The 15978-nt window shown below is 33.9% G+C and overlaps 1 protein-coding gene across 2 annotated transcripts; it reads left to right on the top strand.

Moving 5' to 3' along the window:
- The first annotated feature begins 294 nt into the window (after window positions 1–294).
- Window positions 295–3655, top strand: LOC131152993 (large ribosomal subunit protein uL1). Of its 2 annotated transcripts, none has more exons than XM_058104999.1 (6): window positions 295–456; window positions 602–640; window positions 1073–1292; window positions 1977–2142; window positions 2587–2792; window positions 3413–3655. In XM_058104999.1, the coding sequence occupies exons 2-6, from the start codon at window positions 636–638 to the stop codon at window positions 3464–3466; spliced, it is 651 nt and encodes a 216-aa protein (XP_057960982.1). In that variant the 5' UTR covers window positions 295–456; window positions 602–635; the 3' UTR covers window positions 3467–3655. The 2 variants fall into 2 exon arrangements, with proteins under 2 accessions (XP_057960982.1, XP_057960989.1); XM_058105006.1 differs by having other exon boundaries at window positions 396–456; window positions 581–640.
- The last annotated feature ends 12323 nt before the right edge of the window (window positions 3656–15978 follow it).

Raw genomic sequence — 15978 nt, 5'->3', positions numbered from 1 at the left:
ATTATAATATAAGTCTTGTTAAACACGAAATTATATACCACACTGTCTCTCTTGATTGAAATTACAAAAGTAAAAGAATTTAAAAAATATTTGACTATTTTCATTGTCAAAAACTCACAACTAAGATTTCTAAAGTTATATTATTGTATGAGCTCTTTTATTTTTTCATCGCTGCATGCAAAAAGAAAAGAAAAGAAAAGAAAATGAGAAAAAAAAAATTTTAGCGTCGGGGTCACAAACGAAATTATGAAAAAATTAGTGGGAGTAAAAGTAATAACCGATAGTATGGTCGCTGCCTCGACTGTAATATTAGTTTAAGAACAGGGGCAAAATAGGAAATAAAAATATAATGCCCACCCTAACGAGATATATTTATACCAGGGTATAGTGCTAAGTTTCGTCTCCCGCTGCTGCTCGGCCGCACTCAACAGCCTCCCGCTAGGGTTTCTCATTTCTGTATGTTTCTCCCTACACCAACTCAAAGTCGCCAGTTCTAGTTAATTTCTGGATGAAGATGAATATATGTTTTTCATATGATCAGATCTTTTGTTCCTTTGTTGTGTTTATTCAATCTCTGTAGTTGTTTTCTTTGATTTTACAGCTTGTAGAGGTGTGAAAAGCAGAGAGGCTTCATCATGAGGTAATATTTTTATGAAGTTCAAAGATTAAATTTGTGTTTCTGATGGTTTTTTTTAATTAATGTTGTTGTAGTCGTCGTTTGTCATTTGTTCCGTCTTTTGGTCATTGCCGGAAATCATGTTTTCTTTGCTTTACGAACTTTGATTTCTCTGGTTTTATGGTTTAGTATTGCGATTGTAATTTGCCCTTCTCGCCTTTCTTAAGTTATCGCTTTATTTTTTTATTTTTATTTTTGCAAAACTTGGCTTCAGAAAATCCATCTTGTTGGAACGTGAGTGTGGAGTTTGTTTTTGTATTCAGCAATCGCGAAAACATTTTCTTTTCAGAGTGGATATGATTGATATGGGCTTCAAGCCATCAATGCTACACACAGACGCGCACGCACTAATGTTCTGTATAAATTTTGTGACCTCATATTATTATTTTTTGCCAGCAAGCTGCAAAGTGATGCAGTGAGAGAAGCTATCTCCCAGATCTCCGGAGATGTGAAGGAGAAAAAGCGCAACTTTACTGAAACTATTGAGCTCCAGATTGGATTGAAAAATTATGATCCTCAGAAGGACAAGCGTTTCAGTGGCTCAGTCAAGCTGCCACATATCCCTCGCCCCAAGATGAGGGTCTGCATGCTTGGTGATGCTCAGCATGTGGAAGAGGTACATTTACTCATTTGACATAACTAACCAGAAATCATTAATAAAATGCTTAGATTACTTTGATTCAATTTGTTTTCATTTCAATGCTCCCATAAATATATTCGTGATTGTGGTGGCTTGCTGCTAGGATATAATAGTTGTTCGAAAACCCCTGAGAACCAATTGCTTATTTTATATTATATTCGACTATCAATTACTTGTGTGTGCAATGTATAAAATTGTAATTCATACTGTAGGATATATTACATGTATTAAAATAAACTCTCTACATGCATATGCAAGCATGTCCAAACTATCATTTGAATTGCAACTTTCTTGGATTAGATGTTTGTGTTACATAGACACTCCTATTCATGTGCATACAAGCTTCACATTATTATCTATACATGGACTTTAGTTGGAGCTATGATTTCATCATAAATTTTGATGCTTGGTATGTGATTATCATTTTTCTACCATTTTGTTTATTATATCATTTAACCTGAGCTTCAGATCTCATCTGGGGTTTAGTTGGACCTATAATTTCAGTGTGATTTCCTTTAACCTTGATATGTGATTATCCTCTTTGGTATATTCATGCCTTTCAAGAGTTCTGTTTTTGGTATCATTCCATGGAAGTTCTGAGAGGCTGCCTGGATCACACCTCCTTTTTCTCATAATTAAGTTCCTTTATCTTCATTGCAGGCTGAAAAGATTGGGTTGGATTACATGGATGTAGAAGGTCTGAAGAAGCTCAATAAAAACAAGAAGCTTGTTAAGAAGCTTGCTAAGAAGTATCATGCTTTTCTTGCTTCTGAATCTGTCATCAAGCAGATACCTCGGCTTTTGGGTCCTGGTCTCAACAAGGCAGGCAAGAAACCTCGCTGTACTTTTAACTTTGTTACTATTGCTGCTAGAACTACTGATGGTCTTTATTTATTGGGTAGTGCTGGTGCATTGTTCTATTCGGAAAGTATTTCTTGATATCTTTGATTATATTCTCGTAATTGATTATATTTGGAGGATTGTTCTCGTAATTGATTATAATTGAATGATTATTAGAGAGTCCAATGGTTTTTGAATTGATCAAAAAGTTGTATAATCAATTGTTGCTTGCTGTTTCTGGAATTTTGAAATATGTAGCTTTCTACAAATAGATCAGTGAGACCATACTGAATTCTTCTTTAAATACTATTTTAATTTGATTAATGACAGTATGCATTATTATTTTTTATTTATAGTTTAGTTTGTTCAGGACCTCTGTATTTAGTACATTCTGTGCTTCATATTTACAACATTAAGTGGCTTATTGCAGGGAAGTTTCCCACACTGGTAACTCACCAGGAATCCCTGGAGTCGAAAGTTAATGAAACTAAAGCCATGGTGAAGTTTCAACTCAAGAAGGTTCTTTGTATGGGTGTTGCTGTGGGGAACTGCAGCATGGAGGAGAAGCAAATTTTTCAGAACGTGCAACTAAGTGTGAATTTCCTTGTTTCATTGTTGAAGAAAAATTGGCAGAATGTAAGTTATCTGGACCATAACTCACTCAGCAAAGTAGTTCAATGTACTTATTAAGTATCACCATTTGAAGTGTTCCCTGTATTTGGGACCTTGAAATTCAAGCCTCAGTTCTGCATTTTTTGTGGAATTGGACTAAATGCAATTATGAAACAAACACTCAGATATCCAAATCTAAGGCCTTGAATCTGTGCTCTCAAACCCAACTTTTGAGTTTTCTAAAACTATAGGTCTCAGAAGCTGGTTTTATCATGTTTAATAAGATTCACGTGCTTGTGTAAGCTTTGCTACCTACTCAGATTGCCCACTCCTGCACTGGTTGGGTATTTTTATTAAATAGAAGATGGGTTTGGGAAAGAGGCAAGGTTCTTTTCTTTTGGGGGCTGGAATTTGTTTGTTGTCTACACCCATAGGCTAAGACATGTCTTTGTTAACATTGCTTTGTGCTTTCTTAACAATTTTGTAGTGGTTTCATTGAAATATTTGTGGATGCCCCCAAGTACTTTAGTTGTGCATTATTTTCCAGTTGTGCACTGCACTTGTAATAATTTTTGAGATGTTTGTCACTTATCTGTAGTTTGTGCCTTAACTGAAATTTTTCATTGGATGTAAATGCAAATCAGGTGAGGTGCTTGTACCTGAAGAGTACAATGGGGAAGCCATATCGCATCTTCTAAGCTCGTTTGTCTACAATCGCCCCGTAGCGAGATGTGTAGCATGAGAAAGGCTCCTTAAATTGTATTTTTTTCCCATAAGTCTCGAATATCTGTTTTGTTTACTTTTAAAATTTTTGGATTGTTCGTTTCAGTTTTGAACAATGACCCTAAATATTTAACATTATGTGATTGGTGAGTTTGGATGTTTCAGACATTGTTTTTTGTAGGCCTGCGTGATTTTACTTCGTTAGTACATGCAGGAAGCTGCATTGGCTTCCTGAGACTCAGATATGTTTGCTACGGCCTCATGGGTTTTGCAGGCATATGTTTTGAGGCGTGTTTCCTCAAAATAATCTTTAGTTTTGGATCAGTTATTTGACCTCACGTATGATGGGGTAGGTCTTGGTAATGAAGCGATTGATCTCTTCCTCATTCAGCGTTGGTGATTAAGTAAATAACATGAAAAACCAGGAGGAGAGATGCACAAGTATTTATTTTTAGTACTTGGTAGGTTTATTTTTTGGTTTTATAACTAATCATTTTACAATTACTTTCGACTCAATGATTGAGCACAAAAAAAGAACACTCGGAAGCCATTTTTTGGACTCGAAAGATCAATGATCGGTTATTTTTTTGCGGGGTCACAGCATGGCACGCTTGTTGGGTAACATGGGCTTCCCAAAGATATCATGGCCACCAATTTGAGTAATTTTTATTTCTTATTTTTTGAAAAACAATTTTGTAAGGGGAAAGGCCCAGTTAGTGGGGTCATCATATTCATGAAGTGCAGGGATCTATCTTTCTTTATGTAATTTCGTAGTACTTGCTTTTGTGCTGGCAATGGCATGCATGGCCGTAATCCTTATTATCGTTGTGCATCTAATTTTAAGCAAAGAAAAATTGGAATGGAGAGATTAGTTGCTGTAGAAACCTGTTGTACAGCGGGCTACTCAAGAAGGTTATATCAGATACTTGTCCAGAAATGTGTCATATTCAGGCCTCGTTGAAAGGACGATTTGATGGGTCATATCCTGTCTATTTAGTAACCTTATTAAAGTTAGTTGCTTTATTAAAGTTATGTCAGTATTTGGTTCTGTTTTGAAATGATGAGTCAGCAAGCTATGTGCTGTCCTCTTTTATTAAATTTGGTTTAACTTTATGTCAGACATCTGCTTTTGAGAAAGTAAGTTTGTGCTTATCCATTAGCGCTTGCTTGCCTATATAAGGGAGCTCCGATCCTTATGTTTGGAGAGGGAAAATTAGAAAGCATTAATACAAATTTATTCAGTTCAAGAGATCTCTCTCGTTTTGAATCTTTCTTTCTATTCCAAACATTAGAGTGTGACGATTGAAATTCTGAGGAAGCCCAAGGAAGCTCGTCGGAGGGAGAGCTTGTAAAGGTTCCACATAGACACTAAGCACACTAGTGGGAAACGAAAGATTACCTGCTACAGCTTCGTTCAAAGTTACAGAAAGAGATCAGGAAAAGGTAATAAATTTGCTATTAATTAATTTTCCTTTTCCCTTTGTCACTCTAATCTCAGTGTTGAGTCTAGTAAGGATTCGTGAGAAATTGGTATTAGAAGGAACCAACGTATTGCTGAAGGGTTTATAGCAACAAGACATAATGTGCACCATATCTGTTCATTATCAAAGAGTTGCGTTAGCGGAAATCCATGTAAAGCAAAAAATTCAAACATTTCATCAACCGGTATATTCAGCATCGTGAGTATCCTCCAGCTATCTCTGAAGTCGACAAGAGAACCATTTGCAGATTGGTAATGTTTCAATTTACAGTCTCCTTGTACTTAAATAGGCAAGAAGATAAGCCAGATAAGCCAACAGTCAATTGCAAAGACCTAGTTTTTCTTCTTTTATTTATTTATTTATTATTATTATTATTATTATTATTATTATTATTATTATTATTATTATTATTTTTACGAAAATTTTAAATTTATTGATAGCCTTCACTTATAGCAGAGGAAAATCGTGGTTACAAACAAGCCACAAGGGATTTAGAAAAAAAAATACTAGCAAAATCATCCTAGGCAACAAAACCAATACACGCCTAACAAAACTTGTACCGATATCCAACTAAAACAAACTAAATAAGACCATATGGATAAAAAAAAACAAACATAAATAAAAATAAAATACCTGTAAACTGATATTAATTACTTGCAAAACAAAAATCTGAGGAAAACATAAGAGGGCCAAATGATGACATTTAAAAACGAATTCTTGGAATACTCATCTTGTCCATATGAATTAGACCTTTCATTTTACTCTGCAACACATCGTCTACAAAATATCTCTTCGTGTTGCTTCCCTTACCTTGATGAATCATGTAATCCGTATTGACTTTTTGAGTCCGATCTCTGTTTTGATACTGACAAAACATAAGCTTCTTATGTGTGTATTTAGCATTTGAACATGTTCATATTTTATATCACACATAAGGGACAGATTAATGGAAGGTGGATCTTAAAGTTTATATCTTGTGACGTATTCCATGGATAATAGATGAGCAAAAGAAGAAAGAAGAAGACAGTTAATTTTATTGTAATTGCATTTGGTATCCTGGTCTGTAATCATTGCATCTCATGCATGGTAAGGATTGAATTCTTAAAGGTTGTAGATAGACCCTAGGGACCCTACACCTTCACAAAAAACCTTTTTCTAAATAGATAAGATCTTACAAAGGTTTTCAAAATAATTTAAGGTAAAAAATAGGGCTTACAAAGACTTGGTTGACCGATGTCGGTTTTCTAGGTTTATTAAAAAAGCCCCGGTTGATCGAACCCTTCTAGTTATAATCAGCTCAGTTGACCGAACACTCCGTAGGCCAGAAAGTCAATTATTTGACTTGGTTTAGGCGACCGACCTATATATATATATATATATATATATATATATATATATATATATATATATATATGTTTTTTTGGATTACGCACCGGGTATCCACGTGTCCGTTTTACGGTCCACATGACTAATCCTGCGCCCCTTGAAGTTGACCCCACAACTCCAAAGGGAGGGTAAATTCAGGAGTTCAAGGGCGGAAATGAGTCCAGGAGGGTTTGAACACCTGACCTCATGAGAGGCACTCCCGCAGCCCACACTACCACCTGAACCACACCCTGGGGGTGACCGACCTATATTTGAACTAATCCTCCATGGTCAATCGAACCTTAAAACTGACTTTCTTTACCTACACCGGCCAACCGAATCTTTAGTTAAAAATCACCTTGGGCACCCAACCTTCAAAGACCGGTAGACCGAACAGTTGGTCAGGCGACCAAACCTACGAAGGCTTGGAAAATTGCTTTAGCTCGGTCGACCGACACTATCTATGGTCAACCGAATGCTTAAAATTTCAAAAGCATTTGTGAGTGCTTGACCGACCGACCAAAAGCCTGGGTCGACAAGACCTCTCAGGTTGGCTAGAATCAACTGCGGCAATTAGGGGTAAAACGCAAATTAAACAAATTCTAAAATTCCCTCCGTCTCCCAAACGATAAAAAATCATGGGAATTCTATATATAACCCCTCAGTACTCCAGATTAAAAGAGTGATTAGCAAAACATTCTCTCTCAAATTTTTGTGCTTCCATTGCTTATAAAAACTATTTTCCAAGCTTATTTTATGCACTCTTTGAATCCTTGTTGCATAAATCATTCCCGGAGAGTAACTCTTTGTACTACGGATTTGTAAAATCTTTGCAACTTTGAGAGAGATTAAAATTCTTGTATTGAGTGCTCATTCATATTGTGGGTAAAAGCTTAAACTCTCATCTTGCATAGTTTCTTTGAATATCTTTCTTGAGAGTTTGTGTAAAGACCCGAAAAATAATAATAACAAAGTAATAAGGAAAAAGGGAAATTTGGTTTGGTACAGGATCAAATCGTCGTCGACGGTTTGGGGGAGTCTCAAGAAAACCATCAATGGTTTTGAGTGTGTATGGTTTAGTGAGGCCAAATCGTCAACGGTTTTAGCAAGCTTAGGAAAACCGTCGACGATTTCGATTTACTGAGGGTCATAAAAGGTAAAAACGCTGTAAAACAGTTTGGTTAAAGACCAAACCATCGACGATTTCGCTGGAGACAGTAGCCTATAAATAAAACTTAAGTTCATTTTTTTGAAAAATTTCTCTCATACTCTCTCTCTCTCTTCTAGGGCTGCAGCTCTCACTCTCTCTCTCCTCAATTTTCTCTCTAATATTAGCCCCAAACAGCTGATAGACATCATTCTAGGATCCTGGAGTCAATTCTTAGCAGATTAACCGGAGCAGATTTATAGTTCAGGGATCCTAGGCACCACTCTAGGAATCAGGTAGGGGGAATAAATTATGTCAAGAATTTTGAAAATTAACTGATTAATTTAAAGCATTGAATATGAAAATATTGTATATAATTTTCTAACTTATCAGACATATGAAAATAGTGGTTTTGGATTATCATATATTTTTCTAGGTAATTATTTTATTATGAAATATTAGTTAAAATTTGTGTGGCATGAGAAATGGTTTTGTTTCTGTACAATAAACATATGAGAATATTTTATGATGAAATGTAATTTATACTGGTTTATGAGAAATATTGAAAATACGGCAGATATTGTGAAATGATGAAATATGATTTTATATTAGAATATGTGATGATGATTTTATACCGAAATACAAACATGATATTTTTGATACTGAGATATGTGATGACAGTATTATACCGAAAAATGAAATGATAGAAATGACAGTTTTTATACTGAGATATGGAAATGAGAATCTTGATGGACCAGTGATGTACATGAGAGCACGGTATGGTTGCTAGTGAATGAGTTAGTGCAACCACACTACTCAGGGAGAGTGTTGGTATTGGAAGTCGATTGGGTCTGCAGAGAGATGTTGACCACCCCTGGGTCCAGACCAGGTTGCGGTAGACCAATCGTACTACAAACGCGTACAATTTGACTTAGCCTCGTAGGCTAACCATGATTAAGTCCCACCTTTGGGTCGCACAACCCGGTCATGTGTGGTTATTACATGACGGTGATATAAGAATGTCCACTCAAGTTGGTTCCTCATTACAGACATGATGATTCTACATTAACAAACATGTTGTGTTTCATACATAGAGAAACTTATTGAGCATGAGCATTTTTTTTTAACAAAATTATATGATTGCAAATATATATGGTTATGAATACAATTTTCATGATTTTTCAATTAAATTAATTATTAAATGAATGTGTTATGATACATTAAAACTCATGTTGCCACACACTAACAATAATTTACTCCATCTTACTGAGAGGTGTCTCACCCCTATAATCTTAACATTTTAGGAAATACCAGAAATCAAGCCTAGGGAGCTCTAGGGCGGGATCTAAGAGGTGTTATTTAAAGAAAGTACCGGGGAGATATTGTTATGTATATAGGCAGATATGTTTTGTCTAGAGGATATGTAAAAAAATATTTTAGGGGAGTTAATTATGTAATTATGATGGTATTAGAAGTCTGGTATTGTGCTTTGGATTACATGTATATATATGATTCCGCTGCTTAGTTTATCATGAGAGATAGACAGGTCACCCTGGTACCCCATTTTGGGTTGGGGTGTGGTTATGGTATGGTATTAGAGATATATGATTATTATTAAAAAAAAAAAAATCGAGGTGTTACAGTGTGGTATCAGAGCATGATTATAGTAGTATTTACAGGGTTGTTACAATTTGCTTAAAGAATTTTCCCATTTTATTTCATATTGATAAATATCGTTGAGAAAATCTCATTTGCTTTTGAGTCTTTTGCATCCTCATTGCAAGATTTAAGAGCTAATCTTTGTGATTATTGCTAAATATTATTTCTTCAATATCTAATATCTCCTGCACTTGCTTTTGAAAATAACCTTTTAGAGAAATTTTTTTTCAAAGCACTAGATCTTTGAAGTGTTATTAATATACATATTGTGGTTATTCAAAGATCAATATCTCTCACATATTTCATATACATCTTTGAAGAGATATTTGCACATATTCTCTACCGAGCATTAAATCTTTATCATATTTGAGTGCATTTGTTGTATTGTGCTTATTGGTGTACTTATCTGCTTATTGTTAGAAGCATTGTATTGAACATGAAATTTATACTGGTTGTATTCTCGACGTGTGATCATCAGAAGAGGATTGCATTGGCCTAAGATGTGCACCTGATTGCTTAGACCCGATTAAGAAAGCACTAGATAGTTCAGACCTGGTTAGGAGGACCTGTTGCACCGTAAGGTGTGATTGTAAAGGTTATGGTCAACCCTGTTAATGTGACCTGAGGTAATACCTAGCCCAGTAAGGAAAGGAGGTTTGTAATCTGTGCCGCTCCACCCATAAGTGAGCAAAGCATTTAGTGTAATCCTCTTGCTTCTAAGCTTGAGGTGGGGACGTATCGTGTGTTGCTTTCTTTTTCCCTTAACTCTTTAATTTTTGCACATGTATGTTTAATTATATACTATGCTGATTGCCTTACATACATACTTAATTTGTTGGGAAATACTGAGATTGAAATATCTTTTTTTTATATTTGCTCAGGTTAATATTGTTGGGTAATTGGTATTCACTTGGATAGACCCCAGGTTGTGATATACTACTTGTGAACTTGAACATAACCTAGAAGAATTTTTAAAATCTCCAATTCACCCCCTCTCTTGGGATCACACCAATTCCAACAATCCGCCATGTAAATTACCTTCTCTAAATTGGTGCTTTATAGAGAACTAAAGGTCTTGTAGCTCCTCCTCTAACAATTCCCAAAAGTCCCATAAGTACCAGGAAGGGCAAATTCCAGATGTGATCCATCCCACCACCAATTTCGAGTTGCTTTCAATACAAATATTCTAATATCTCAACTCTTTACAGAGCCGAATATCACTAGTAAGAGCCTGCAAGTCCACTCCATTATTTGTACCTAACTCAAATTTTTTAGAGAAAGCGACCTTAATATTACCCAAAGAGTCGCAGATGATACCACCACCACCACACAAACTCAGATTTTCTCTACAAGAGCCATCAATATTTAGCTTCAACCACCCTACATGAGGCTTTTCCCAAACTACTTTTTGAGGAGTTTTGACCTTTGGTGTTATCGTTTTCACTTGGAACTTTTCCAATAAATTCTTATTAATAGAAGGTAGAGAACCTTTCAAACCTTCTGCAATTTTAGCAAGCCAAAACCTCATCGATAACCAAACTGCATTCCCCAACTCATACTTATCTTCCATGCGGGCTTTACAACGTCTGAGACAAAGTCTCCAAGAAATTATAGTAGGTAACAAACTGATGATCGTACCTTTTTGGATTGATTTTTTGGCATATCTGAACCATCTACTAATTTTCACCCTCCAAGGTTCATCATCAAAGTTTAGAATTCCCAAGACATGCACTGCTCTCTTCCAAACCATACTTGTGATGAGACCCGTACCCAAAATATGATTGAGGAATTCCTTCTTTTTATCCATGCAGTAGTTGCAACATGATACCATATCGATTCGCAATTTCCGCACTCTCTCATCTAGAGGAAGACATTGGAACATGACTTTCCATATACACATCGATACTTAGGTAGAATTATATGCCATACCCACTCCATCCACGGGTACTACTCCCATTTAATTCTTATCACCTCCCAAGCCGAGGCAGTTGAAAATTTTCCATTTATGGAAGGCTTCCAAATAAACACATCAGGCCCCAATTTGTGCTTTATAGACGACAACAAAATCTCATATGTTTTGGGGACCCCTATCAAATCTTTCAGCATATCAGTATCCCAATTCTTCGAACAACAATCATGAATCTTAAACTCAGGATATTGGACCGTATAGGGATTTTTCCAAGTGAATATTTACAGTGTGGAGGATTCTTTCAAGCGAATATTTTCATTTCTTTTCTTTAATATTCTCCAAGTTCCAAACTGGACCTTAAGGAAGGTACTCCATTATTATATTAACCATAATTGTAAAACGCCTTGAGAATGTATATACTAGTAGGTTTTTACATCCCTCATTCACACTTAATTACATTAATTAGCTTGCAAACAAATGTAAGATTGATAGAGTATTAAACCAGGACCAACACTCTAATATGAACAAATAAGACCAAATGTTCATAACAATTGTATATCATAAAATTGCAAATACAAACAAAAGTTATTTGATTAATACACGTTACTAAAATGACACCCTAATGATACTATAAGTAGATATTTTTCCTTTTTAGCAACTCATGTGCAATAAAATAAAAAGGCATGGGGCCACCCATAAAAAGAAATTATTAGGTATACCAAGTGTACCCCCTAGCATCCTGATGGTATTCTGGGACTAATATAATTTTATCTTGTGTATGGTTCGTTAGGCAAACAATAAATAAATTATACTTGCCAAATTAAATTATAAAATAGATATATGGTGAAATCATATATGTTTTGGTGCACCACTCAAAATACTAGGTGGTACACTTTTTGTATATAATATGGTGCACCAGTCAACATACTAGGTGGTACACCTTTTGTACCTAATATTTTCTCATCTAGGAGGCCGCAAAAATATGAAAGTACAAATTGTCAAACATGTCCGCTTAATAGAAAGACAGAGTACAAAACACCAAAGGTAGAATTAGTTCCCTTGGTAAAATCATAGAATACAAAGTACAAGAGGATGAATCAATGTACTTGGTAATAATAATATGACTAGGTATAAAAGGCCATAAAGGCTTACTTGGCAAAGTGGTATGCAAAAGGCTAATGGGCTCTCTTAGTACAATAATTAGGTACAAAAGGTCAAATATGTCCACTTGACGATATGCCCATGTACAATAGGAAAATTAGTCCATCCGATATAGTGGCTAGATACAAAATGCAAATAGGTCCATTCGGTAGAATGGTCAAGTACAAAAATATAATATTTTGAATAGATTCACATGGTAAAATGATCAAGTGAAAAAATATAAAGAGCCAAATAGGTTACTAAGCTGAATGACCAAGTATAAAAGGTAGAATAAGCTTATAAGACATAATAGACAAGTATAATAGACCAAAAAGTTCACTTGAAAGAATAAAGTACAAAATGTTAAGTCGGTCTAAATAAAATAATCAAGTAAAAAAGTATAAAAGGCCAAGTAAGTCCACTTGGTAAAATGACCCAAATACAAAAGTATAAAAATTTATATAGGTACATCTAGTAGAATGCCAAATCCAAAAGGTCAAGTACATTTCATGAAATGGCCATGTACAAAGAGTCATAAAACCTATTTGGTAAAAATGTCGAGTAAAAAAAGCTACTTGAAAATAATATATCTCTACACAAAAATAAACGCCACACTAGCTTATACGTTAGTGCATCCCTATCGTATTCTTTAATTTCTCTTTCTATTTTTTTTTTGTAACAAAAAAAATTATTTATAGACATCTCCAACGCTATTAAAATCCAAAAAAAATTGTAAAATGTGTATCATGCATATCTTTCAAAAGATGTACAATATTTTTTTTTGAAAAAAAAATATTTAACAAAATCTACCAAGCCAAATGTAAGAAGGAAGGAACCATGGTTGACAAAGAATTCCCCTTTGGGTCTAAAGTCATAGGACTTAGGTCTTGGACAGTGCAAACTCCAAAGCATAGCAAGAGTTCAAATCCTCATGGTTGCTCAAGGAGTATGAAGAGGTAAAATTTGAGTAGGTAAGTACTAGTTTGTCTCCAATTAATTGCATAATCTAGTCCTAAACACTACTTCTATATAACATATAAGTCTTTAAGGTCCTTCAAAAGGTAATTAAAATTTGATTCAGGATAAATTCTAACAAGATTTAAGAAATAAAATGAAAAATATTAAAAAAATATACTTCCTATTTTTACTTTTTTGTAGTAATATAAAGAGAGACTAAACCCAAAAGCAAAACTAAGTCTTAGGCTTAGTTTGATCACCTGTGACTTTTTAGACAGATCTTTTAAAAAGAAGTTTATTAAAAGAAATTTTTTAATATTATTTTAAAAACGTTTGACTTCTCTGTGAAAAAAAGGAGTTTTTAAAAGAAAAAACTAACCTTGAGTGTTTAGTAAAAAAGTTACACAAGTATTTTAAATGATTAAAATAGATATGCATTTTTAGGAAATATGATTAATGCATTAATAGTTATTAATATTTGAAAAAAATTAAGGACTCGAATGGAATTGAATACAGAGAAAAAGTTAACTTTCAACTTTTAAAAGTTTCAAATCTGTAACTTTTAAAAAATTACAGAAATACTAAAAGCCAACTTTTGGAAATTTGAAAAATTATTTACTAGGTTGAGCAAATTCGATTAAATTATTTTGTTATTTTTTAAATTTGGATATTTCAGTATGGATTTTGTAGGTTTTTGATTATTCAGTATTTAGTTTGGTATAAGCCTTATTGTATTCAACTAACCAAATTAATATACAAATATATAACATTTTAAAAAATTATCATTCAGTATATATGCATCGTATGCGCAAATGCTAATTTATATATTTGGTATATATATAAAGTTTTGTTAATCCATTAGGAAGTAGGAATGCTCAAATATCCAATAACCATTAATGCATTTTCATAATTAATTTGGTGTGAATCATATTTTGTTATGTTACCACGCATCAGCAAAACTTAAAGACCTTCAAATGGTTCTTAGAATTTGAAACTTTTATATTAAAGATTTCTGTTAAATTTTAATAAGATTTAGACCCTGTTTGGAATATATAATTATTAAAGTAAAGAAATGAAAATATAAAAGAATTCTCATTTTCTAATTTGGTTATTAAGGAAAATGAGAAAGAAAATAAAATATATATCAAATCTATAAACAAAAATTTGATTTTACACATTATTAATATTTTTTTAAACTTTTTTTGTCATATTAAAACAAACTTTTATTTTTTATAATAATTAATAGAAAAAAAATATATATATATAAAAAAGAGTTTCCTCCTTATTTTCTTTTTCATTCTTTTTCCTACATAGAATCCTAATCTAAACGGATCCTTAGGAAATGAAGAGAACATATAAGAAAATACATTTTTTATTTTACCTGTTTATAGTAATATAAGGAGAGACTAAGTCCAAAAACAGGAAAAATAAAATAAAAATAAACCTAAACAAAAAGTGTAAATAACTCTTCTAATTGTAATAAGGCTTTTAAAAGTAGTTGGGAGAATTCGTTGTGATTCATTTTTTATCTCATAACTCTTTTAACTGCCATAAGTCCTGACGCCGCCACTGCCCCATAACACGGGGATATGCCGACGCCGCCACCGCCCCATAACACGGGGTTATGTGGCAACTCTCTTACCATCACCGGCTAATATTTGATAGACTTCGTAATCCAGTAAAAGTAAACGAGAATATTTTGAAACTCTCATACTTATGAGGTAGTTTTTTTCTAAATATGGAAAGTAAAGCCTAACGTGAAGTAGGATTATAATTTGAATCGTTTTATGTTGGCCAATCCATTCATATGTAAAGCTACATATATGCGTGTACAAGCGTGTTAGTGTTTTAAAATCCTTAACTAGTTAAGTTATTGTTGAATTTTGTGGAGTGTAGTTGTGTTCGATCTGGATAATGACCCGACTTTTTTTTAATGAGAGATTTTTATTTTAAGGCTTAATCCATGGAGGGAAGGATTGAGCCGTAAGGCCCAAGCCGCAGCGGTCATGGACTAAGCGGCCCAAGTTGCACTCGTGAGGGTTGCCCAGGGGAAAATTTTTTGGGCTTGTTTTGTAGCCCATTTGGAACCCTATGCGCAACAAATAAAACGATTATTTTTTGGGTAATAAGGTCAAGCCGTCACACTTCGCAAGAGAGAGAGAGAGAGAGAGAGAGAGAGTATTGTACCGCTGCACTCTCTATATTTCTTTCCTAATAATAGTGAAATCCCTACAATTCCGTAGACATAGGAAAAATTGCTGAACTACATAAATACTGTCTTGTGCATGTGATTGATTTTTTTTTACGTGTATTCTTTCTCTATTTTGTTTCTTACATGTTTCGAGAATTTGTTGTTAATTCCCAACAGTTAGTAGTGTGTATCACTTATTAGCTGATTTAAATTGTATTGATCCGCAAGAGCTTTTGGAGATTTATAGCATCCTATCATATGTTTTTTAAAACTAAAACAACTCAATATTTTGTTGACATCGTACATTGATAGATTTACAATATAGTAAAAGTAAACAAGAGTATTTTGAAGTCACTTGTATTTATGTGTTTATGAGGTAATGTTCTATAAATATGAAAAACGATAATTAACATGAAGTGGATTTGTGTTTCTAGTAACGTTCATACACGAGTTACATATGCATAACAATTGAGCCAAACTAGTGTTACACTTTTTAAAATCCTAAACTATTTTAGTCAGTAATGTATATCACTTCTCTGTGAACCTAAACTATATAGATCCATAGGAGGTGCTATCAGAGATTTATAGCAACCTATCATGTACTTTTTTTGATAACTAAAACAACTCAACTAGTAAGC

Source organism: Malania oleifera, chromosome 1, assembly GCF_029873635.1.
Source record: "Malania oleifera isolate guangnan ecotype guangnan chromosome 1, ASM2987363v1, whole genome shotgun sequence".
Taxonomy (NCBI): domain Eukaryota; kingdom Viridiplantae; phylum Streptophyta; class Magnoliopsida; order Santalales; family Ximeniaceae; genus Malania; species Malania oleifera.
Note: the sequence above shows the minus strand (reverse complement) of the source record. Positions and strands in the feature narration are given on the sequence as shown.

What these genes read in the sequence shown, in the direction of transcription:
- LOC131152993 (XM_058104999.1), top strand. An exon ending in ATGCTCAGCATGTGGAAGAG is followed by an intron (nt 1,293 to 1,976) that starts GTACATTTACTC and finishes TCTTCATTGCAG; the next exon opens with GCTGAAAAGATTGGGTTGGA. An exon ending in TGAAGAAAAATTGGCAGAAT is followed by an intron (nt 2,793 to 3,412) that starts GTAAGTTATCTG and finishes AATGCAAATCAG; the next exon opens with GTGAGGTGCTTGTACCTGAA.